At 39.6% G+C, this 24,232-nt stretch overlaps 1 protein-coding gene across 4 annotated transcripts in view; it reads right to left on the bottom strand.

Moving 5' to 3' along the window:
• The window catches only part of SRGAP1 (SLIT-ROBO Rho GTPase activating protein 1), a 182,765-nt gene that overhangs the window by 4,219 nt on the left and 154,314 nt on the right, over positions 1-24,232 (bottom strand). For all 4 annotated transcript variants that reach the window (XM_075856864.1, XM_075856863.1, XM_075856865.1 and 1 more), the window contains exons 16-21: positions 18,562-18,667; positions 18,002-18,226; positions 16,001-16,080; positions 2,165-2,345; positions 1,951-2,085; positions 1,253-1,595 (exon numbers count right to left, since the gene is read on the bottom strand). In XM_075856864.1, the coding sequence (XP_075712979.1) occupies positions 1,253-1,595; positions 1,951-2,085; positions 2,165-2,345; positions 16,001-16,080; positions 18,002-18,226; positions 18,562-18,667 (1,070 nt within the window). The remainder of the gene's footprint in view (positions 1-1,252; positions 1,596-1,950; positions 2,086-2,164; positions 2,346-16,000; positions 16,081-18,001; positions 18,227-18,561; positions 18,668-24,232) is intronic.

Genomic DNA, 24,232 nt, shown 5'->3' with positions numbered 1-24,232 from the left:
CCATGCTGCTATCAATGTTTATCAATGGAGATTGTATGGCTGTGTGCTTGATTTTACACACCTGTTTATAACGAGTGACTAAAACACCTAAACTCAGTAATTAGGAGGGGTGTTCACATACTTTTTGGCATATAGTGTACATTAAACCAATAGACCAGTTCATTATGCCAAAAGGAGTAGCTGAGCAGTTTTATGATATTTCAAAAGTTTTATGGGAAAAAAATAAAAAAAGAACTGGAAGAACCATTACCAGTTTAGTAGACAGTAGCTACGCCAATAGGGCATTCATTCGGATGATATATGCCTTTTACTTAGGTTAAGTTTACAGCACTTTTTTTGGCCTCTGTTTAGCGTATACGTAGGGAAAAGCTTCTGATGGTATATGTTGAACGTAGGCTGTGACGGATGACCGACCGTGGCAGCCGTCACCCATAAACTATAATGGTATCTATTAAACGGATAAGTCATGAATTCTCATGACCCTTTTCAGGACGTATCCGATAAACAAATAAAATTATATAGGCATCCATCATAAGCACCCATCACCCATAGACTATTGTATCTGTTTAACATATAGGGCATGAAAATATATGATAAATGGGAGCCTGTAAAGTATGCCATATGCATAGGCTCCAGTATTTTATAGAATAAAAAATTTAAAAAAAGTACACAGATGTATATCCACTTGACAGAGGCCAATAGGGCATATTTTTTTACCTCAGTCGGGTTAATGGAGCCCTAAAGACATGTTTAGCATGTATGTTGGGACCTTTTTTCGACGAACACACTAAACGTACAGCAAAACGTAATGTGAAAGTGGGCTTTAAATTGTAAGTTCTGCTTAAACACAACATTGGATAAACCGCTTTAAAGAGAAATTTGTGTAATAAATGTTATCTCTTTATGGGTGCATCTTTGCTTCGATCTCCATATCAGAGATGGGGGGGGGGGGGGGGTGAAACGGACTCCTTTTTCTTAGTGTAGTCAGAGCCTTCCACTCTGTGTGCACATTGCAGTCAACTCTACAGAGAAGAATTCAGATTATACAAAAAACACAGTTAAGTCACGCCTGAGGACCTTCTCATTTCTGCCATGGTGTGAAAAGCAAAACTTTGATCTGTAGAATTACTCAATGTTGTGTAAAAGGTGAACATACACCTAAGTTTACAAGATGAGATAAAGATATTTTCTAATATAACAAGTTTTTGTTTTCCTAATTTTTAGTTTTGCACAATTAACTCCCTTCACATACCTGAGCAATAGTCTCTGGGTCGAGCGTCTTGTGGTGATTAAAATTTGTGTACTGTCCTGATGATGTAGACCTCCGTATCGGAGGACTGTCTATCTTTTTTAAGGAATCATGCCGACTTATGTTGGTCAGACTTCCATGGCCCGGTTTACGTCTACGTTCAGGGCTGTCAGTGTTAAGGTTGCGATTCTGTAGAAGAGCACGTGGGCTGCAATGGCTTAAAATATGGGCAGGTCCAATTTCAATCGATGAGTTGTTGACAGACTGTGGAGGATGTACTGGGCAGTCATTAGACCTGCCTGAACGGCGAGATGATGGTGGTGGTGGATCAGTTCGCCTTCTGTGTCTGCAATATCAATAACAGAACAATGCTTTGTTAGGAACACATTTATGATTTTAACTTTAAGATATGATCTTACAATAAATGGACGCCTCGAACGCCATGACCGTAAGGCCAGGATCACACAGTTTTGAAGTAGTGTTTGTAGCAGTTTTTGGCTCAGTATTTTTTCAGTCAAAGTCAGAAGTGAATCCAAAAGGAAGGAAAGGTATAAAGAAAAGACTGATGCATCTTCTTTTGTGTCCACTTCTGATACAAAAACTGCATCAAAATTGTGTGTGATCCTGGCCTTAGTGAGAGATCAAACACAGATTCTATGGAAATCCTAATGTCCTGAACCAATTTTTTGTGAGCTACTTACCTGCCCGAATATAAATCTGGGTATCGGTTAGTTGGTGAGTTTATGTCTTTACATGATGACTTATCTTCAGTCACTGGACCACTGCTGGTTTCACTATCAGCTTTTTGACTTAAGGAATCTGAAAATGTGTCATCCCTTAAAAATAAAAGAAATTGTTGTTTTTGCAATACACATCTGTACACATTTTCTGATCAATGTAAATGAAATAGCTTACATATCCTGTACAACAATGTACTGGTGGGGTACTAGTCCATCAATTCCATTGTGTCGTCCTTCCCACCAGTCTTCAGATGCACGATGGTACAAGAGAAGGGATGCACCCTTCTTAAAAGAGAGTTCTCGAGCAGATCGTCCCACATAATCAAATTTGGCTATGGCTTCAATTGGTTCACACTCTACAATCAAAAGTTCAAGAATATTAAGGACATTTACTACTAAATACTCACAAGTAAGAAAGAAATACAAGTCATGGAATGGTTTTGTGAGGTACAAAGCTCATTATCCTAGTTACCTATTAGTTCTTTATAGAATAACCACATTGTTAAATATTTCAAACAAATCTGTGATTTGCTTTTATGTGTTAAGGCAGTCAATCAACAATTTTTTTTTAATTTTTTTTTTTACTGTAAGAACATTTCTGCTGTAGGTTTCCCCTACAACTACCGCATCCCACTCTAAAACGGACATAACTTGCCCTTGTAAGAAACCCCTAATCAGGTTCCACAGACAATAGAACACATTGTCTTAAAGTGAGCCTGTCACTAGGTAATATAAGTTGAACTGGTTATCTGACTTGAATAGTGCTGCCTCCCTGATTCCAGTGCTGGGTTGTTGTTTTTTTTTTTTACCTGGACCCCCCTATTCCAAAGATGAGGCCACTGTAGTGTTAGCTCCCTATATGCTAATTTGCTGTAGTTCGTCAATGAGGTGAAGTTAGCTTCCCTTCCTCTGATGCTAACCAATCAGCGCGAGGCAGCTTGAGGGTAATTGACACTCCGTTGGCGAACTACAGCAGATTAGCATAGAGGGAGCCAACACGATAGTGGCCATATCTCTGGAATGGGGGTCCAGGAAAAAAAAATAAAAATAAAAAAATCGCTGGAATCAGGGAGACGGCGCTAATCAGGTCAGTAAAGCAGTTCAACTTATATGACCCAGTGACAGGACCTCATTAAGGTATTATCATAGGTATTGAATCAAACTAAGAAAAGCTGATAAAAAATAAATGTTTAGGAGGTTCAGTATTTGGTCTTAGTATAGCTTAAAAGAGGCTCTGTCACCACATTATAAGTGCCCTATATTGTACATGATGTGATCGGCGCTGTAATGTAGATTACAGCAGTGTTTTTTATTTAGAAAACGATAATTTTTTTGACCAATCAGCGTCATACACTTCTCTCCATTCATTTACACTGCACATAGCTATATCTCTATCTGCAGCCACATAAACACACTATAACGTTACTGCAGTGTCCTCACAATGAATATACATTACCTCCAGCCAGGGCGTGATATGTATTCATTCTCCTGACACTTCGCTAATACAATCCCGACACTACAGCACATCAAGCGTAATCTCGCAAGATTACGATGTAACCTGTCATTTCAAACGAGATTACGCTTGCCTTGCTGTAAATATCACAGGGACGCGACAGAAGTGACAGGATTCTGAATAAACATCACGTCCTGGCTGGAGGTAATGTATATTCATTGTCAGTACACTGCAGTAACGTTATAGTGTGTTTATGTGGCCGCACATAGCGATATAGCTATATCGCTATGTGCAGCGTAAATGAATGGAGAGAAGCGTATGATGCTGATTGGTCACTGATTGGTCAGCGTCATACACTCCTCTGTACAACGCCCACTTGGCCAAAAAGTACAAAACGCCCAGTTGTCCATTGAGAAACTCATTAGCATAAAGCTAATATAGGTCATAACTCCATCAAAAATGATTGTTTTTCTAAATAAAAAACACTGCTGTAATCTACATTACAGCGCCGATCGCATCATGTACAATATAGGCCACTTATAATGTGGTGACAGAGCCTCTTTAAGCTAGCTATACATCTACGATCACTTTCCCCTTTAGGACTTTCAGCAGATCTCATTAAAATTGTCAGGAGCCATTGAGGAAATCTAATATCTATTGTCAGCTCAAGACTAGAACATTTTAAGCATTCAGTGCTGCAATAAATTTTTTTTAGCTTTAAAAATTGACATCATAAAAAAAATCACTGCAAACTGGCTTTTAGGAGAGCGAATAATAGCTGAAGCTTTCTCTACAATACACCATTTAGAATGTAAACTCTTTTACGTTCCACTTTCCTTTCTATGTGTGGGCAGCAAGGTTGAGAAATCAAACAGATAACAAACAAGGCCGCTTCATCTACAGACTGAACAGTGTTGTGTTCCCAAACAGTGAGCATATTCCGGAATCAGTACGTCCAACAGACATCATTAGAATAAGATCAGTGCCCCAGAATACACTTCTGCATGTGACTTCTAGTCAAATGTCTAGTCTAAATTTTATTGTAATTGTAGGTAGGGGCTATGAATGGAAGTATGACAATAGCAATAAACATAACTGTAGTAATACAGGTTAACAACGGTGTGTCATCAAAATAGGACATGCATAATATCCGTGGCATATATAATATGCAAGACTGATTTTATATATATATATATATATATATATATATATATATATATATATATATATATCAGGCAGTCCCCAAACAATTCTAATAATTCAGCACTTGTTTCCAACAAAAAACTGCTAATTAATGGGAAGCTCATAAAACCAGAAGCCGCAGCTTAGCATAGATACCCAGTCTCTCATTATAGCAAAGCGATAACATCACCTTTCACGTAAGGCTTTTTTTTATTTTAGGCTTCCTTCCAGGAGACTCTTTAACCTTACAAGTTCTACATAGTTTACAACAGTGCAGAACATTTCATGACGTGGCATCAGGTTCTATTAACCCTTTCACGTCGCTAATCTGTAGATTCACGTCGTGAAAGTGTATTTAAATATGGCGCCCGCTCACAGGCAGAGCGGGCGCCATAGCCGCCAGGTCTCTGCTGTGTTGCACAGCAGGGACCCAGCGGCTATGCTTGCGATCAGAAACATTTCATAAAATCGCAAGCATTTAATGCCGAAGTGACCACCGGCATCTGAAGGGTTTTTACGGTCCCTTTCACTTCGGGGCCAGTCATCGGCTCCCGCACAGTGGGTTCGCAGAAGCCGATGTACTCCTCTAGCAGCTGGGAGCCTTGTGAACGCTCCCAGCCGTGCTAGAGGAAAATTGCTATTGGGACCTAAAAAAAATAAATAAATTCTAATCACCCCCTTTGCCTAGATCACATATAAAAATAAACGGTGAACACCGTAGCGGGGAAAAAAAAAAAAGGTAAAAATGGCCGAATCCCACTTTTTATTAAATATTTTGTGGGTGTTGATCGAAATGCCAGAGATTCCCCGAAATGGTATTAATAAAAACTACATCTACAGTTCTGTACACAAAAATATAAAAGAGTTATGGGGGTCACAATATGGTGATGCATTTTACATTTTTTAATGCTACTAAAACATAACAAAAACTATATAAATTTGGTATCACCGTGATCGTACTGACCCGAAGAATAAAGATAATGTGTCATTTTCACGGTACATTGAATGCTGTAAAAACGAAACCCATAAGAAAATTGAGGAACTGCTGTTTTTTCCAATTTCACCAGTCGGAATTTTTTTCCAGCTTCCCAGTACACCGCACATAATGTTAAATAGTACCATTAGAAAAAACAACTTCTCCCATAAAAATGAAGCCCTCACATGACTGTGTCAACGTAAAATTAAAAAGTTATGACCTTTTGAAGGCGGGGAGGAAAAAAACGAACGCATAAAAACAAAAATTAGTCTGGTCCTGAAAGGGTCAATGCTGGATTAAGAAAATGTTACAGAATATTTTAGGCTTCGTCCACATCTGCGTTCAGTGTTTCCGTTGCTCTGCTCGGTCACAGGAGCAGAGAAACAAAAATACTGGAAGCGCCAGATTCGGGGCATGACATGAACGGCGCCCGATGGAAACGTATTCACTTTAATGGGTTTCATCAGGTTTCGGTCATGGTGTTTGACGCCTTATTAGACAAAATAATGCAGCATGCTGCATTATTTTGTCTAGAATTTTTGCCAGGGTCTCCGATGGAGGCTCCTAACGGAGCTTCCGACGCAGATGTGAACAGAGCCTTAGAATTAACACTCCAAATGTGGCATGCAGACAAAAAAAAAAAAAAGAAGTATAAAAGTTAACAATTTACAGTAGTTCTTTTTTTCTACAACAGTAATATAGATCATTCTTATAGCCTTTGTAAGCCAAAAGGAGCTCACTGCATGATTTATTATGGAGTTACATAAACAGTGTGCAGTGAGCTCCCCCTAGTGGTAGCAATAGGCAGCCAGAATTTCATAATTTAACAATCTGCACAGGGTATTTGGAGCTATAAGGACATAATAAAATAATTAGCACAGATTATTAGATCTTTTAAACAAAAAATAAAAATAAAATACTGTTCAAGGGGACAGTCACTTCAGCTTTTTGTGGTGCAACTGCTTAGATGGTAATGGTCACAGTGGATAGGAATACATAAAGCCTTAACTTTGATCATTATGTAACAAAATATCATGAACATGGGGGAGTTGAGGGTTGTAAGCATGTTTTGTGCAGTTTGAATTACTGATACTTTTGAAAAGTCTGTGTTTATTACTGGATAGTGGATGTAACTCTTTATGTATGTAATAACTTACAGTATACGTAATTCAGATTTTCCTAATGATTTTTAACCCCTTAATGATCAGGCCTATATTGGCCTTAATTACCAAGAATTAGTCATTTCATTGTCGCATTCCAAGAGTCACAGATTTTTTTATTTTTCCGTTGACATAGCTGTGTGAGGGCATGTTTTCTGCAGAACGAGTTGTCTTTTTTAATGGCACCATTTTTGGGTACATATATATTAATCAACTTTTATTAACTTTTTTTTGGAGGGGAATTAAAAATAAATAAATAAAATGCTATTCCGGCATTTTTTTGCATTTTAACCCCTTCAAGACACAGCCAATTTTTTCAAATCTGACATGTTTCACTTTATGTGGTAATAACTCCGGAATGCTTTTACCTATCCAAGCGATTCGGAGATTGTTTTCTCGTGACACATTGGACTTTATGTTACTGGCAAAATTTGCTCGATACATTAAGTATTTAATTGTGAAAAACACCAAAATTTAGCGAAAAATTGCAAAAATTAGCATTTTTCTAAATTTATATGTATCAGCTTGTAAGACAGATAGTAATACCACACAAAATTGTTGCTAATTAACATCACCCACATGTCTACTTTAGATTGGCATAGTTTTTTGAACATCCTTTTATTTTTCTATGACATCACAAGGCTTAGAACTTTAGCAGCAATTTCTCACATTTTCAAGAAAATTTCAAAAGGCTATTTTTACAGGGGCCAGTTCAGTTGTGAAGTGGATTTTAGGGCCTTATACAGTGAAGGAAATAAGTATTTGATCCCTTGCTGATTTTGTAAGTTTGCCCACTGTCAAAGACATGAACAGTCTAGAATTTTTAGGCTAGGTTAATTTTACCAGTGAGAGATAGATTATATTAAAAAAAAAATCACATTGTCAAAATTATATATATTTATTTGCATTGTGCACAGAGAAATAAGTATTTGATCCCTTTGGCAAACAAGACTTAATACTTGGTGGCAAAACCCTTGTTGGCACGCACAGCAGTCAGACATTTTTAGTAGTTGATGATGAGGTTTGCACACATGTTAGATGGAATTTTGTCCCACTCCTCTTTGCAGATCATCAGTAAATCATTAAGATTTCGAGGCTGTCGCTTGGCAACTCGGATCTTCAGCTCCCTCCATAAGTTTTCGATGGGATTAAGGTCTGGAGACTGGCTAGGCCACTCCATGACCTTAATGTGCTTCTTTTTGAGCCACTCCTTTGTTGCCTTGGCTGTATGTTTCGGGTAATTGTCGTGCTGGAAGACCCAGCCACGAGCCATTTTTAATCTCCTGGTGGAGGGAAGGAGGATGTCACTCAGGATTTGACAGTATATGGCTCCATCCATTCTCCCATTGATGCGGTGAAGTAGTCCTGTGCCCTTAGCAGAGAAACACCCCCAAAACATAATGTTTCCACCTCCATGCTTGACAGTGGGTACGGTGTTCTTTGGGTCATAGGCAGCATTTCTCTTCCTCCAAAAACGGCGAGTTGAGTTAATGCCAAAGAGCTCAATTTTAGTCTCATCTGACCACAGCACCTTCTCCCAATCACTCTCAGAATCATCCAGATGTTCATTTGCAAACTTCAGATGGGCCTGTACATGTGCCTTCTTGAGCAGGGGGACCTTGCGGGCACTGCAGGATTTTAATCCATTACGGCGTAATGTGTTACCAATGGTTTTCTTGGTGACTGTGGTCCCCAGTTGCCTTGAGATCATTAACAAGTTCCTCCCGTGTAGTTTTCGGCTGAGCTCTCACCTTCCTCAGGATCAAGGATACCCCACGAGGTGAGATTTTGCATGGAGCCCCAGATCGATGTCGATTGACAGTCATTTTGTATGACTTCCATTTTCTTACTATTGCACCAACAGTTGTCTCCTTCTCACCCAGCGTCTTACTTATGGTTTTGTAGCCCATTCCAGCCTTGTGCAGGTCTATGATCTTGTCCCCGACATCCTTAGAAAGCTCTTTGGTCTTGCCCATGTTGTAGAGGTTAGAGTCAGACTGATTAATTGAGTCTGTGGACAGGAGTCTTTTATACAGGTGACCATATAAGACAGCTGTCTTTAATGCAGGCACCAAGTTGATTTGGAGCGTGTAACTGGTCTGGAGGAGGCTGAACTCTTAATGGTTGGTAGGGGATCAAATACTTATTTCTCTGTGCCCAATGCAAATAAATATATATAATTTTGACAATGTGATTTTCTTATTTTTTTTTTATATAATCTATCTCTCACTGGTAAAATTAACCTAGCCTAAAAATTCTAGACTGTTCATGACTTTGACAGTGGGCAAACTTACAAAATCAGCAAGGGATCAAATACTTATTTCCTCCACTGTATATTAGAAACCCTGATAAGTCACCCCATTTTAAAAACTTCATTCCTCAAAGTATTCAAAACAGCATTTAGAAAGTTTCTTAACCCTTTAGATGTTTCACAGGAATTTAGGCAAAGTAGATGTGAAATGTTCACATTTTTTTTTGCAGAAATTCATTTTTCATCTATTTTTTTTGTAACACAGGAAGTTTTACCAGTGAAATGCAACTCAATATCTATTGCCCAGATTCTGCAGTTTTTAGAAATACCCCACATGTGGCCCTAGTGCACTTATTGACTGAAGCACAGGCCTCAGAAACAAAGGAACACCTAGAGGATTTTGGGGCCTCCTTTTTATTAGAAAATATTTTAGGCTCCATGTCTGGTTTGAAAGGCTCTTGCGGCACCAAAACAGTGGAAATCCCCCAAAAGTGACACCATTTTGGAAACTATACCCCTTGAGGAAATTATCTAGGGGTATAGTGAGCATTTCGACCCCGCAGGTTTTTTGCAGAAATTATTGGAAGTAGGCCGTGAAAATGAAAATCTACATTCTTTCAAAGAAAATGTAGGTTTAGCTAATTTTTTCTAATTTCCACAAGGACTAAAAGGAGAAAATGCACCACTACTTTTGTAAAGCAATTTCTCCCGAATAAAACAATACCCCGCATTTGGTCATAAACGGCTGTTTGGACACACGGCGGAGCTTAGAAGGGAAAGAGCGCCATTTGGCTTTTGGAGCTCAAATTTAGCAGGAATGGTTTGCGGAGACCACGTCGCATTTGCAAAGCCCTTAAGGGACCAAAACAGTGAAAACACCAAAAAAGTCACTCCATTTAGGAAACTACACCCCTTGAAAAATCTATCTAGGGGTGTAGTGAGCATTTTGAACCCACAGGGGTTTCATAGATTTTATTAGAATTGGGCAGTGAAGATAAAAAAAATCATTTTTTTCCAATAAGACGTAGCTTTAGCTCAACATTTTTCATTTTCTCAACAAATAAAGGAATAAAAGAACCCCAACATTTGTAAAGCAACTTCTCTGGAGTACGGCAATACCCCATTTGTGGTCATAAACTGCTGTTTGGGCATACAGCAAGGATCAGAAGAGAAGGAGTGCCGTTTGGCTTTTGGAGCACAGATTTTGCTGGATTGGTTTCTTGACACCATGTCACATTTGCAAAGCTCCTAAGGTACCAGTACAGTGGAAACTCCCCTAAAGTGACTAGATTCACGAAACTACACCCCTTGAGGAATTCATCTAGGGGTGTAGTGAGCATTTTGACCCCACAGGTGTTTCATAGATTTTATTAGAATTGGGCAGTGAAAATAAAAAAAATCCTTTTTCTTCAATAAGACGTAGTTTTAGCTGAAAAGGTTTCATATTCTCAACAAATAAATGAAAAAGAGCACCCCAACACTTGTAAAGCAACTTCTCCTGTGTACGGCAATACCACATATGTGGTCATAAACTGCTGTTTAGGCACAGAGTAGGGCTCAGAAGGGAAGAAGCGCCATTTGGCTTTTGGAGTACAGATTTTGCTGGATTAGTTTCTGGTCGCTATGTCGCATTTGCAAAGTCCCTGTCGGACTAAAACAGTGGATCCCCCCCAGAAGTTACCCCATTTTGGAAACGACACCCCTCAAGGTATTCACCTAGGGGTGTAGTGAGCATATTAACCCCACAGGTGATTGGCAGAAATTGGTGTGCACTCGATGTTGCAGAGTGAAAATGGTTTTTCAATAGATATGCCAATATGTGGCGCCCAGCTTGTGCCACTGGAGACACACACCCCAAAAATTGTTAAAAGGGTTCTCCCGGGTATGGCGATGCCATATAGGTGGAAGTAAACTGCTGTTTGGGCACACTGTATTGTTCAGAAGGGAGGTAGCGCCATTTGGCTTTTGGAGCGTGGATTTTGCTTGTAGTAGTTTTGTTTGGAGTCTTACTGGTGTTTCCGTTTATAATGTGGGGGTACATGTAAGCCGGGCGGAGTATATAAGGGGCATAGTCAGGTGGTATAATAATGGGGTAAAAAAAAACAATAAAATAATCCATAGATGTGTGTTACGCTGTGACACAATCCTTTCTGCACAGGCCGGTGTCGCACTAATAAATGGTCTTTACTTATTCCCCTTTTGGTCTGCAATCCGCACCTTTGAAATTTGGGGAATTTTGCTGGGAAAGTGTTGTCCTGGTATAATACGGGCACCGTCGCTTCCAGCAGATATGTTTGGCCCTCCCCTTCCTGGTTCCCTAATTTTAGGGGCCCTGATAAATCGCCACTTGAAACAGAAGAAACGTTCCCCTCGGGCCGGCACAACTGCATATTTTTATTTCCTGGCTTATTGGTGCCTTGACTAATTTTATTGTTTCATAGACGTAGTGGTATGAGGGCTATTTCTTTTTGTGTGACGAGCTGTAGTATTTATTGGTACCATTTTGGGGTACATGCGACTTTTTTATCACTTATCCTTTTTTTTTTGGGAGGCAAGGTGACCAAAAAACAGCAATTCTGGCATATTGTTTTAGTTCTTTTTATACAGCGTTCACCATGCGTTATAAATTACATGTTACCTTTATTCTGCGGGTCAGTCCGATTCTGGCGATACCTTATTTATAGCACTTTTTATGTTTTACAACTTTTTGCACAATAAAATAACTTTTGTAAAGAGAATGGATTTTTTCTGTCGCCAAGTTGAGAGCCATAACGGTTTTACATTTTTCGTCGACGGAGCTGTATGAGGGCTTGTTTTTAGTGAGACGAGTTATAGTTTTTATAGGTACCATTTTTAGGTGCATGCGACTTTTTGATCACTTTTTATTTCAATTTTTGGAAGACAAAGTGACCAAAAAATAGCAATTATGTCAGTATTTTTTAGTTATTTTTTTTACGGCGTTCATTGCACGGGATAAATAACATCATATTTTTATAGTTCAGGTCGTTACGGTCGCAGCGATACCAAATATGTATGGCTTTATTATTTTTTTCAATAATAAATGACTTGATATGGGAAAAAGGGCGATTTGTGTTTTGTGTTATTATTTGAAACTTTTATTGTATTTTTGACAACTTTTATTTTAATTTTTTTTACACTTTTTTTTACACTTTTCTCCGGGCGGGGCCTAATCGGCTAACATAATGGCAGATAGGAAGCCATTGTTAGGCATCCTGTTGCCATAGTAGCAGTCGCCAGCCTTGCCATCACATGGCAAGGCTGCCGATTGCATACAAACCACTTTGATGCAGCGATTGCATTGAATTGCTGCATTGAAGGGGTTAATGCCAGGAATCGGAGCTAGCTCCGGTTCCTGGCGATAGATCGGGGTGTCCGCTGTAACATACAGCGGACACCCACTGCTGATGACGCCGGCTCAGCTTCTGAGCCGGAAGCTGAGCCGGCGCCATCTTGCCGATGGTACCGGAAGCCTCCTGGGCCCCGCCGACGACGGGACATAGGAGGATTCCGTTACTGGCAGACCGGGAGGCAAGTATTAGCCCTCCGATCGCCTTTGCAGCCACCGGCAACCCAGCGATCACGTTGTTGGGGTGCCGATGGCTATAAACTCCTCACATGCTGCGATCTCTATTGAACGCAGCATGTGAGGGGTTAATCGGTCGGATCGGAGGCTAGCTCCGGTCCTGGCTGATACCTCAGGGTGCCAGCTGTAACATACAGCTGTCACCCGGCGGTGATGTCGCTGGCTCAGCTCCTGAGCCAGCTTCATCTCCATCACGTACAGGAAAAGGCCATCTCCCATCACGTAACTGTACGTGAAATTGCGGGAAGGGGTTAAATTTATTCCCTTCACCATGCGGCGTAAAGAACATCCTACCTTTATTCTATGGGTTACCATTGCGGCGATACCAACTATGTATAGGTTTTTTATGTTTTGCTACTTTTGAACAATAAAAAACAATATTAAACAAAAATTATTTGCATTGCGGCACTCAAACATGTATTTTTTCCATCGATGTAGCCATATGTGGGCTTGGTTTTATAGGGACAAGATGTAACTTTTCATCTGTAACATTTTAGGCTATGTGGGACTTATTGGTTTACTGAATTTTTTTTTTGGGCAGGGTGAATTGGAAAAAACTTTTTTTTTACTGCATTTTTTGCTTTTTAATAAACTTTCATTACCTGTATTTTATTATCTTTTTTTTAGTCCCACTTGGGGACTTCACAGTGCGATCTTCTGATCGCTTAAATAATGCTTTGGTATACTCTGTACATCAAAGAATTATTGTCTGTCAGAACGGAGAGGCAGTCTATTAGGATAAGCCTCTGGCAGATCCTAAAGCCCTAATTACGCCGGCCGATTTTGGCCGATGCAGTAAGCGCCGGTAACGAGACATCATTGATCGGCACTAGTTTTCTCCTGTCACACGGAGCTATGGATGGGGACGAGCGGTCGTTACTCCGATCGCTCGTCCCCATACATCATAATCATCATCATGTCGGCAGCTCAGAGATGTGCTGCCGACAACGATAATATTTAACATTTTTAAAACGATACAACCAGCAGATGATCGAGCGTTTGCTTGTTCATCAGCTGGTCGCTGCCCTGTTTACACAGGGCAATTATCGTCAACGAGCGTTTTACGAACACTTGTCTGCCTGATAATCGCCCAGTGTAAAACCCCCTTAATAGGCATTGAGTCAAGGCCTTAGTTAGTCCCCCGACTGCAATGGCAACCCATCGGCAGCTGGCAATTGCAGGCCGCCAATGGATGACAGAGGGAGCCCCCTGTCTCTGCCAAACCACTTAAATGCTGTGGTCGGGGGTTAAATGGCCGGGATCAAGGCTTTCTCCTATTTGGGCTGTTGCAGTGGAAGCCCAGCTGTCAGTACTCATGCTATTACCTTCACATACATGAACGTCGGGATGCGGGAAGGGGACCCTTCCCGTGACGTACATGCGGGACGGGTTTAAATGGTCACCAAACCTTTCAACAAACTTTAAATCAGTAGTACAAGCAAATATAAGACACCTTGTAATATATCTTATTAGAGAAAAATGCCTGTTTATCCACTTATCTGGCTCCTTCCCCTCCCCCCAACAGATCACTCACTCTGAATTTACAGCTAAATTAGGATCAGGTACTGGCGCATAAAAGACTATGGAGAGGGGAGGAGAAAAGGGAGCAGGAGCAGAGTGAGAAAGAGGAAGAGAGACACAGACAGAGACAAGACTGAGAATTAGAGATAGAGCCTGCAGAAGGTAAAATGGTTAAAAAAAATGCAGGATACAAGTCATATAATAGCCAGAAATAGTGTTATTCCTCATGTACATACATATGACAGCTTATTCTGAAAAGTCACCTGAAACGACAGGCAAGCTTTAGAATTACCATTAGATCTGGCTGAACAGAAACAACGTGACTGCTACTGTGAGCACTTACTACAGACTTATTACATATATAAAAGTAACAAAGAAGCTATAGCAGAAATAGGATGACTGAAAAGAATGGGTTTTACCAGTCCATATATAGGACTGAACGCAATGACAAGATTAATGCCGTTAAAGCTAGTGTATCTTCCTGAGAGAAATAACTAGATACCAGTTGAACCCAGTATGGTATATGAATCTTGCACAAATTACTGTTAAGGGCACATGTCATTATGCAAGCTTCAGATAAATCTGTTAAGCCATTCGGATTGCAAAATGTAATAAATCTTGGCAAATACCAACAGTATAGTGAGATCTACGACATTACCAATCAATAATTCTATTTTCTGACATGCTTGTGCTGCTGAATAAAACAAATCAATAAGAGACAACACATAATTTGCTGACCTGGGCATACCTCAGACACGCTGAATATAAACTCCACGACAGATTTACGCTCATAAGAAAGATCTTCATTTAGCAAAGATATATAGAAAGGAGACATGTAATCCTGTAAATGCAATGTCCTCTCCCAATAGGACCAAAACATCTATAGTATATGTAACATGTCATTTCAATCCCATATATTAGTAAAGCAGAAATTTGAGCAATCGCTATAGTTCGATATTTAAGTCCATATTGCCATCACATCTGTATATTTTTTTACTTTGACAACTGGATCTGCTGCCATGTTGGTTGTTACTTCTGTGGCAGATTCTCAGTATAGTACTTAAGAAAGTGGCAGCTTGTCAGTCACAAAAGTCCCAACAAATCCAGAAGCTTACCTGGCTGTCATATATGAAAAAAAAAAAAAAAAATTTAAAAAAAACACACAAGAAAAAAAATATCTATTTCAGAACCTTAACGTTTTGGATGGAAAAACTAGATGATCCAAACTGTATCCAACGTATGTTGGAGATGCTCCCCAGCATCCGTCACAAGGTTGCACATCTGGTGGGATTGCCAAGTGAAAGCCACCGTGCTTCAGAATATATTCAAACTCTATAACACACTGTCGGTTTCTATACACATTTCTCCTGAGGTTGCCCTTCTTTCCATGGTTCTGGGCCTTATCTCGAAAATGAAAAAGAGTTCTTCTTAGATATTCTATACTTGCAATGAGACAAATCATTTCTAGTCAATGGAAACCAACCACCGCCTGTACAAGGGTGACTTGGGTGGAGGCTTTAGAGGTCTTGTTGCGTATGGAGAAGATAAGGGCCTCTGATAACACGACAACGGTCCTCTATTCTACATGGTTCCCCTGGTCCCAATTCAGAGGGCCTCCTACATTTTCTATTTGGATGTCAGACAGTAGTCTTCTGCTTATACTATAAAACAGACTGTTCGTCTACCAGTCAACATGACTGTACAAGCAACTATACTGTAACACGGATGTGATATTCCTTTAGACATGCTGTCCTGCTTGTGTGTTTATCAGATTATTGACGATACATAAAAACTTATTGAATCAAAGGATAAAAGAAAGTAGTAGAAAAACTACAAAAAGTTAATTTCAAAAGAAAATAAATACCGTCTTCACTTGTGTGGGTCTCATTGCCACCCTCATGATCAACTTCTTCTAATGTGCCATGTTCACTGTAAGGACTATCACTAATAATACAAAAAAATAACAGTCATTTACATTCTTTACATCAAGTTAAAAATAAAAATCAGTGAACGAAGCCCTTTTTAGGATCTGTTCACATCTGTGTTGTGGTCTTCGTTTAAAATGAAAGCAACGAAGCCCTGACAAATCAGTCACATAACCGATACCAACTTTGCCTCATTGGACTCCATTGACTTACGATGGGGTCTGTCTGGGTTCAGTCGTGGGGTCTGTTTTGACAGCAAGAACAATGCCGAATACTCCACTATTCTTGCCGTCAAATCTGACAGAATTAGCAATGTGAACAGAGCTTAAGCGGTGATATTTGTAATTTTACAATTATTCATTAAAAGCAATTTCTGTGAATGCCATTGCTTTAACAAATGTCCACTTTTGTCTGCATGCATCCATTTACTTGAGACCTTTTTGTTCAAGTGGATATAATAATCATTACTTTAAGACATGACTGAAGGTCCTTTTATACAAGCCATTGATCGGGCAAATGGGCGTTCATATGAACCCATGTTCCTGATAATTACCCTGTGTAAACAGGACAACGATCAGCCGATGAACGCGCAAACACTTGTTCATCGGCTGATCTGCTTGTTTATGCAGCATTAACTAGAATAATTGTCGGAACCACATCTTCCTGTGTAATCAGGGGGATGTGCTGCCGACATGATGGCCATGTATGGGGACGAATGATCGTAGTAACGATTGCTTGTCACCATACACAACCGATCATAGCTCCTTGTCTCTTTGATCGGTTCTTGTTTTCACGGCCCATATCGGGGCTTGTAATAGGACCTTAGCGGCCAGTTAACACAATTGTTTTATTGTATATAAATGGTGATTTACAGTTCCACCCAAATACATGAAAACAGATTTATTTTTTTCTAATAAAACCACTGCAATTGCTTAGTTCTCCATTCCGTAGTTGCAAGATGAAAACATGAGACCTTCGGTTGCTGACCAATGTAATACTAGCTCCCATACCTCATTCCCGAATTTAAGAAAACTATTATGCCCTAATTGCGGTCCCAATGAATAAATCCTTTTTTTTTTTTTAAATAAAAATTATTCTGTTTAAAAATAGTACACCATAAAAAAAATAGATATTTGGTATCTCTGAAATTGCAACGACCTGTAGAATAAAGTCAACATAATATTAAATAATAAAATTGAAAAAAATAAAAATCCCTGTAAAACAGACTCTCTTAAAGCGAAGTTAGAGAGGAGAAAATAAATAAATAAAAACATTTGAAAAGATAGAATTAAAAAAATTAAACCGGGACTTGATGCATTTACGCCGGCCAGGGCACTTCTGCGGAAAGTGGGTGGGGCTTAACAAAAGGGGGCTCGTCCCGTTGTGGCAGACAAATTTACTACAGCCAGAGATGCGCCTAATTATTAAGGCATGTGCCTCTTACTAAATTAGGCGCATCTTACTCCATTTCATAGGAAATGCCAGTCTTGGAAAAATCTCCCCCATTAGCTCCTATGTACAGCTACTTAACCAGTAATGTAATAAAAATGCCTGCACATACAATCACCTTCTACATATTAAACGTCATTGCGGAGAGTTATGCTTCAGAACACAATTGTAATAGGTGTATTATTAAAAAAAACAACAACAACAACAACAATCTTTATCAGGTTATATACTAATGCAAGCGTCGACGCATTGGTAGAAATGAGAGATGTAGCTGTATTTCGGAATAGATGTGGTGAAGCCAGCCAGTAATATTATTTACTTGTACTTGCAAAATGCAGACAGTGGCATTAGAACATGAAGCCTCAAAGCTACTTTGTAGCCAATGGGGGGAAAAAACATTTGTCGCTAGTTATAATAAGGAACTCCAATATATTCCCTCCATATTCACATAAAAACACATTTCAGCCCTTATGTTATCCAGATTGACCTACCAGTAGTCGTCGCCAGCCATGCATTTCTCATAAACTGGGCCTTCTAGCTCTTTAGCATCTGGAAAGATATTCTCATGATGGATGATTATGGTTTTAACAATTTCATTCACATGAGCCTGACAGGACACTTGGTCTTGAACGTCTGGAACAGGCATCAACGTAGGGCCAAAGCAGATTGCCAAATTATACGGATCCATCATATTCTCATCACTATACTGAGAAAGGCTGTATAAAACAAAAAAAGACCATATAATACAATCAGATTAACCAATGTTATAGTGGAGGTTTCACTTTGTGTAGTCAGCAGACATGAGGTACTATTATTATTGTTTTATTTTATACTGTATATCGATATACAATAAATATTAGCTATCTAGATAGAAGTCAACAAATGACTTGCTATGTTATTTCTGAGGTCAGTTTTACCATAGTCTTTACAATTTTCTAATCAATAGAAACTTCAATTATTAATATAATAAAATGTTGACGATGAATAGGACATCTGTTCCTCATGTCTTGAATGAATAAGTGTAAAAGCTATAGATGTAAAGGGTACTTACTGGTTGAGGAATGCAAAGAGGTATCTCATGACTATGAGCACAGTCCTGGGTAACGTCAGCAGGATTTTCCGGATGTGCATGGCCCTCTCATAGAGATTCTCCACTCCTGTCAGAAGAATACATGATCAGAATGATAAGCAGCCACTAATGTGACATTGGTTTTTAGTTGACCCTTCTGCTCTATGATATGTACATAACACAGTGACAGGGATGTATTGCAGTGTAGAGCCCAAGCTATTACAACACAACTTACTATACTATGGTGAAGAAAGGGCAGCAAACCTTGTGGAATATATACAAGAATGGAAAGTAGTGAAGATTTAAAGGGATAGTGTCATGGTTATTTTTTTTTAAATTAATTTATGTGTTTTTATTTAATAAAACATTATATTGACTATTTATTTTTTCACACAATGTTTTTTTTTTTATTAACACTTTCTTACCATACTGGGGGCTGCCATGTTTTATTTCATCTGTGTATGCGTCTCTTAACGACACATACACAGATGGAATATGGCAGCAACAGTGCATAGGACACAATGAACGGCTCCCGTCCATTGCCACTGCCATTTGGCGCTGCACTGCGCAAGCGCAGTTCAGAGCGACCCAGTATAGGAGCTGGTTTGTAGGGGGAAAGCCGGCGCAATTATTATTAAGACTGGCCGCACTGCAGGTAAGGTGTGTGTGTCTGACTGTCTCTCACAGCCCCCCCCTCGCGACAACCCCCCACACCTGCTGTAACTGTGTGTGTGCGCGCAGAAGTGCTGTGTGTGTAGTGTGCGTAGCAGAGCTGTGTCCTATTTTTGTGCAGCGGAGTATGCATGGCGCCACTGATCCTTCATAGCTGCTTATCAGCTGTTTTGAAGAAACAGCGGCGAGCACACCACACACACAAATCCCCCCAAACATGCAACTGCCCCGCACAACCCCACCCTACCCTACGGTTCTTTTCTATGCAACACGTGTTTTAAAAACACGTGTGTAAAAAACTAATGGCTCGCTTTCCCATTGATGTAAATGAGAAGCTTAATCACGCGTTTGACGCTTTTTTCGTGTTTTTACGCATTTTGTGTGCGCTTTTTTGCGCATAATAGGGACTCCCATTGACCATGGGAGCATTTGGCACGTTTTACGTGCAAAGGAATTGACTCGACACTTCTTTATTTACACAACGTGTTTTTTAAAAACGCGTGTATAAAAAAAAGCGCGTTGTATGTACTGACAGCACACTTTACCAATTATATAAATGAAAAACGTAATCAAGTGTTTTTTGGCAATTGATTGCAATTGGGAAACAGCGTTCTGTTCCGACGGGCCGTTTTTTTTTTTACAAGGCCGTTTTGAAAAACGGTTGCGTTAAAAAACGGCCGTGAAAAAGTAGTGCATGTCACTTCTTGGGACGTTTTTGGAGCAGTTTTCCATGGACTGCTCCAAAAATGGCCGTAAAAGACGCAAGTGGCTTAAGAAACGTCTGAAAATCAGGAGCAGTTTCCCTCGAAAACAGCTCCGTATTTTCAGACGTTTTTGAGTTTGCGTGTGAACATACCCTTAGGGTATGTGTGCACACAAAATCAAAAACTTCTGAAAATAGAGCAGCTTTCAAGGGAAACTGCTCCTGATTTTCAGACTTTTTTTTTTTAGCAACTCCACGTGGGAACAGGCGTTTTTCGAGTTGTAAACGTCACGATAAACGGCTGAAAAATCGGAAGCAGAACACCTACAAACATTTGCCCATTGATTTCAATGGGAAATACGCCGTTCTGTTTTTTTACACCTCATTTTCAAAAAACAGCATGTAAAAAGACCCCGGCGAAAAAGTGCATGTCACTTCTTGGGCCATTTTTCATGGACTCTATAGAAAAACAGCTCCAAACGTAAAAAACGCGAGTTTGATTTAAAAACGGCTCAAAATCAGGAGCTGTTTTCCCTTGAAAATAGCTCCGTATTGTCAGACTTTTTTAAATTAGCGTGTGAACATACCCTTAGCCTTTTGGTGTGTCCTATAGCTTCTGCCAGCTGCCATTTGTACAATCACTCCAAAAATGGGAGCCAAACAATGCTTAGCAATTTGAAAACACGTTTTCCTGACTTGTAGCCAAAAATATGGAGGGGAGGTGAGATTCCCTCCCACATTTACAGCAGCTGTAAGTCAGGTTACTTTGCCTTATTCACCTTTCTGTAATTCTGGGAAGTGCTCCCTCTGGTGGCCAACATAGGAAAACATGTAAAATTATTATTTAATTTTTAATACATCCCACCATGTGGGGAAAAAAAAAAATACAGCAAAAAATTAAAAAAATAATAGAAATAAGTAACTTACTTAAAAAAAAAAAAAGGTTTAATTTGCGACACATTCCTTTTATGGTATAGTCAGGCAGAGAAGTCACCATTAAATAGTAGATTTCAGATTACGTCTGTGGTGTACTTTACTCCTACAGCTAATAAGTAATGCTATGTCATAGTCATAGGAGTCCAGTTAGCCAATTTGGAGAGGTTGGAGGGGCGTTTTTAACTGTATAACGGCCCTGCTAGGTAAAATAAATAAAAATTCCTAATTCCTATTACTATTTTGTTAGACAGGTCCCAGGAATGACTGTAGACCAAAGTTAATCTAAAGCAGCTATACAGCATAAGAACCTCACAAAAGAACATCTCATACCCAACCTTTCTGGACTTTTGTGAGTTTGACATAGAGGAAGGGTAAGTAGGATATTGTGGTTAACTGCAGTCTGCTGGCTCAATAAGGGGTTGGGGCTACACAGAACACTGATCCTCCTGAACCCCTTGTCCACTAAACTGTAGTTGTAAAAATGTGAGTGCTGCAATTAAAAGAGTCAGATCAATATATTTACGGCTCTTAGCCAGGTCAACAGGAGACATCTACAAGTGTATATGCTAGTTGTAGGAATAAACATGCATGCTTGACTAATCCGTATGCGCATGCTTATGGGAGAGTCAGAGACATCTATCTTATACCTATATAGCCATCATTTCAGGAACTGGAAGCACTCAACAAAAGGAGATCTCCCAGAATAGAAAAGGGAAGGATGTGTTCACTGATCATGGGATGCAAGGATGTCTCATCAACTGTCAGACCTGCGAGACAGCCTGTACATTACAGCCTCAGATGTGACAGCTCTGCTGTGCAATATTACTAATAAAAAGACGTGGCTAAGAGGGGATGTCCAATCGGAAATGGTTTACTACCCATTTGGTCAAATTTGTCTAAGTAGCAAAAGTTGAATTCAAAGTAGTCTGTAATGCTCGCATAAGGCATAGATTCTTAGAAAAAGGATTGTGAGCAAATCGGTTCTCAATAAAATAACCAGACATTACCTTGCAACCTTGGATTCTTTTCAGGAAATCTGTTTTAGCCATCTGGGTGCTTTATTATAGTACTATACAGTATATGGCAATATTTCAAACAAAGACCATGCTCAATATATTAGAAACAAAAGGCTATTCTATGTAAACAGAAACATGAGAACCGTTCAGTAAAGTATCATTTCTGAAACAAAGACAGCAAGAAAAGGCTTGAGAAGCTGCTTCTGGGAAGAACTGGAACAAAGCATCCTGTGAAAATGACTGCACTGAGGAAATAATGCTTTCCAGTTATTTCATTACTATTACAAAGCAGATGGCAAGATGCTACAAGTTAGGGCTTATTCAGACGAACGTGTAATACGTCCGTGCTACGCGCGTGATTTTCACGCGCCTCACACGGACCTATGTTAGTCTATGGGGCCGTTCAGACAGTCCGTGATTTTCAAACAGCATATGGCCGCTGCGTAAAACTCACGGCATGTCCTATGTTTGGCCGTTTTTCGCGCATCACACCCCCATTGAAGTCAATGGGTGCGTGAAAATCACGCACAGCAAACGGAAGCACTTCCGTGTGAGAGACGTGATTCGCGCAACAGCAGTAAGAACTATGAATGAAAACAGAAAAGCACCACGTGCTTTTCTGTTTACAAACAGTGTCATAAGGTGATGACACACGGAGCTTTTAGGGTGCTTTTGCGCGCGCAAAACGCACACGCTCGTGTGAATCCGGCTTTAGACCACAGTTTTCTTTTCCTTTTGCTGGCAGTCTAAGATTTCTTCTTAACCCCTTCCCTCTTTGGCCACTTTTGACCTTCCTGACTGAGCCTCATTTTTCAAATCTGACATGTTTCACTTATGTGGTAATAACGTCAGAATGCTTTCACCTATCCAAGCGATTCTGAGAATGTTTTCTTGTGCCACATTGGACTTTATGTTACTGGCAAAATGTGCTCGATATGTTCAGTATTTAATTGTGAAAAACACCAAATTTTAATCGAAAAATTGCAAAAATTCTTAGTTTTCTCAATTTAAATGTATCTGCTTGTAAGACAGGCAGTTATACCACACAATATTGTTGCTAATTATCATTCCCTATATGTCTACTTTAGATTGGCATCGTTTTTTGAACATCCTTTTATTTTTCTAGGATGTTACAAGGCTTAGTAAAACTTTAGCAGCAATTTCTCACATTTTCAAGAAAATTTCAAAAGGCTATTTTTGCAGGGGCCAGTTCAGTTGTGAAGTGGCTTTGAGGGCCTTATATATTAGAAACCCCCAATAAGTCACCCCATTTTAAAAACTGCACCCCTCAAAGTATTGAAAACAGCATTTAGAAAGTTTCTTAACCCTTTTAGACGTTTCACAGGAATTAAAGCAATGTAGAGGTGAAATGTACAAATTTCTTTTTTTTTTGCAGAAATTCATTTCTAATCAATTTTTTTGTAACACAAAGTTTTACCAGAAAAATGCAACTCAATATTTATTGCCCAGGTTCTGCAGTTTTTTAGAAATATCCCACATGTGGCCCTAGTGTGCTACTGGACTGAAGCAGTGGCCTCAGAAGCAAAGGAGCACCTAGTGGATTTTGGGGCCTTATTTTTATTAGAATATATTTTAGGCACCATGTCAGGTTTGAAGGGCTCTTGCGGTGCCAAAACAGTGGAAATCCCCCAAAAGTGAACCCATTTGGGAAACTGCACACCTTAAGGAAATTATCTAGGGGTATAGTGAGCATTTTGACCGCACAGGTTTTTTACAGAAATTATTGGAAGTAGGCCGTGAAAATGAATATCTACATTTTTTCAAAGAAAACGTAGGTTTAGCAATTTTTTTTCTCATTTCCACAAGGACTAAAGGAGAAAAAGCACTGCAAAATATGTAAAGCAATTTCTCCCGAGTAAAATAATACCCCATATGTGGTCATAAACGACTGTTTGGACACAAGGCGGGGCTTAGAAGGGAAAGAGCGCTATTTTTGGCTTTTGGAGCTCAAATTTAGCAGGAATGGTTTGCGGAAGCCATGTCACATTTGCAAAGCCCCTGAGGGGACAAAACAGCGGAAATCCCCCACAAGTGACCCCATTTTGGAAACGACACCCATTGAGGAAATTATCTAGGGGTATAGTGAGCATTTTGACCGCACAGGTTTTTTGCAGAAATTATTGGAATTGGGCCGTGAAAATGAAAATCTAAATTTTTTCAAAGAAAATGTAGGTTTAGCTATTTTTTTCCCATTTCCACAAAGACTAAAGAACGCAAAATTTGTAAAGGAGTTTCTCCCGAGTAAAATAATACTCCACATGTGGTCAAAAATGGCTGTTTGGACACACGGCAGGGCTTAGAAGGG

Source organism: Rhinoderma darwinii, chromosome 3, assembly GCF_050947455.1.
Source record: "Rhinoderma darwinii isolate aRhiDar2 chromosome 3, aRhiDar2.hap1, whole genome shotgun sequence".
In the NCBI taxonomy this organism is placed as follows: Eukaryota; Metazoa; Chordata; class Amphibia; order Anura; family Rhinodermatidae; genus Rhinoderma; species Rhinoderma darwinii.
Note: the sequence above shows the minus strand (reverse complement) of the source record. Positions and strands in the feature narration are given on the sequence as shown.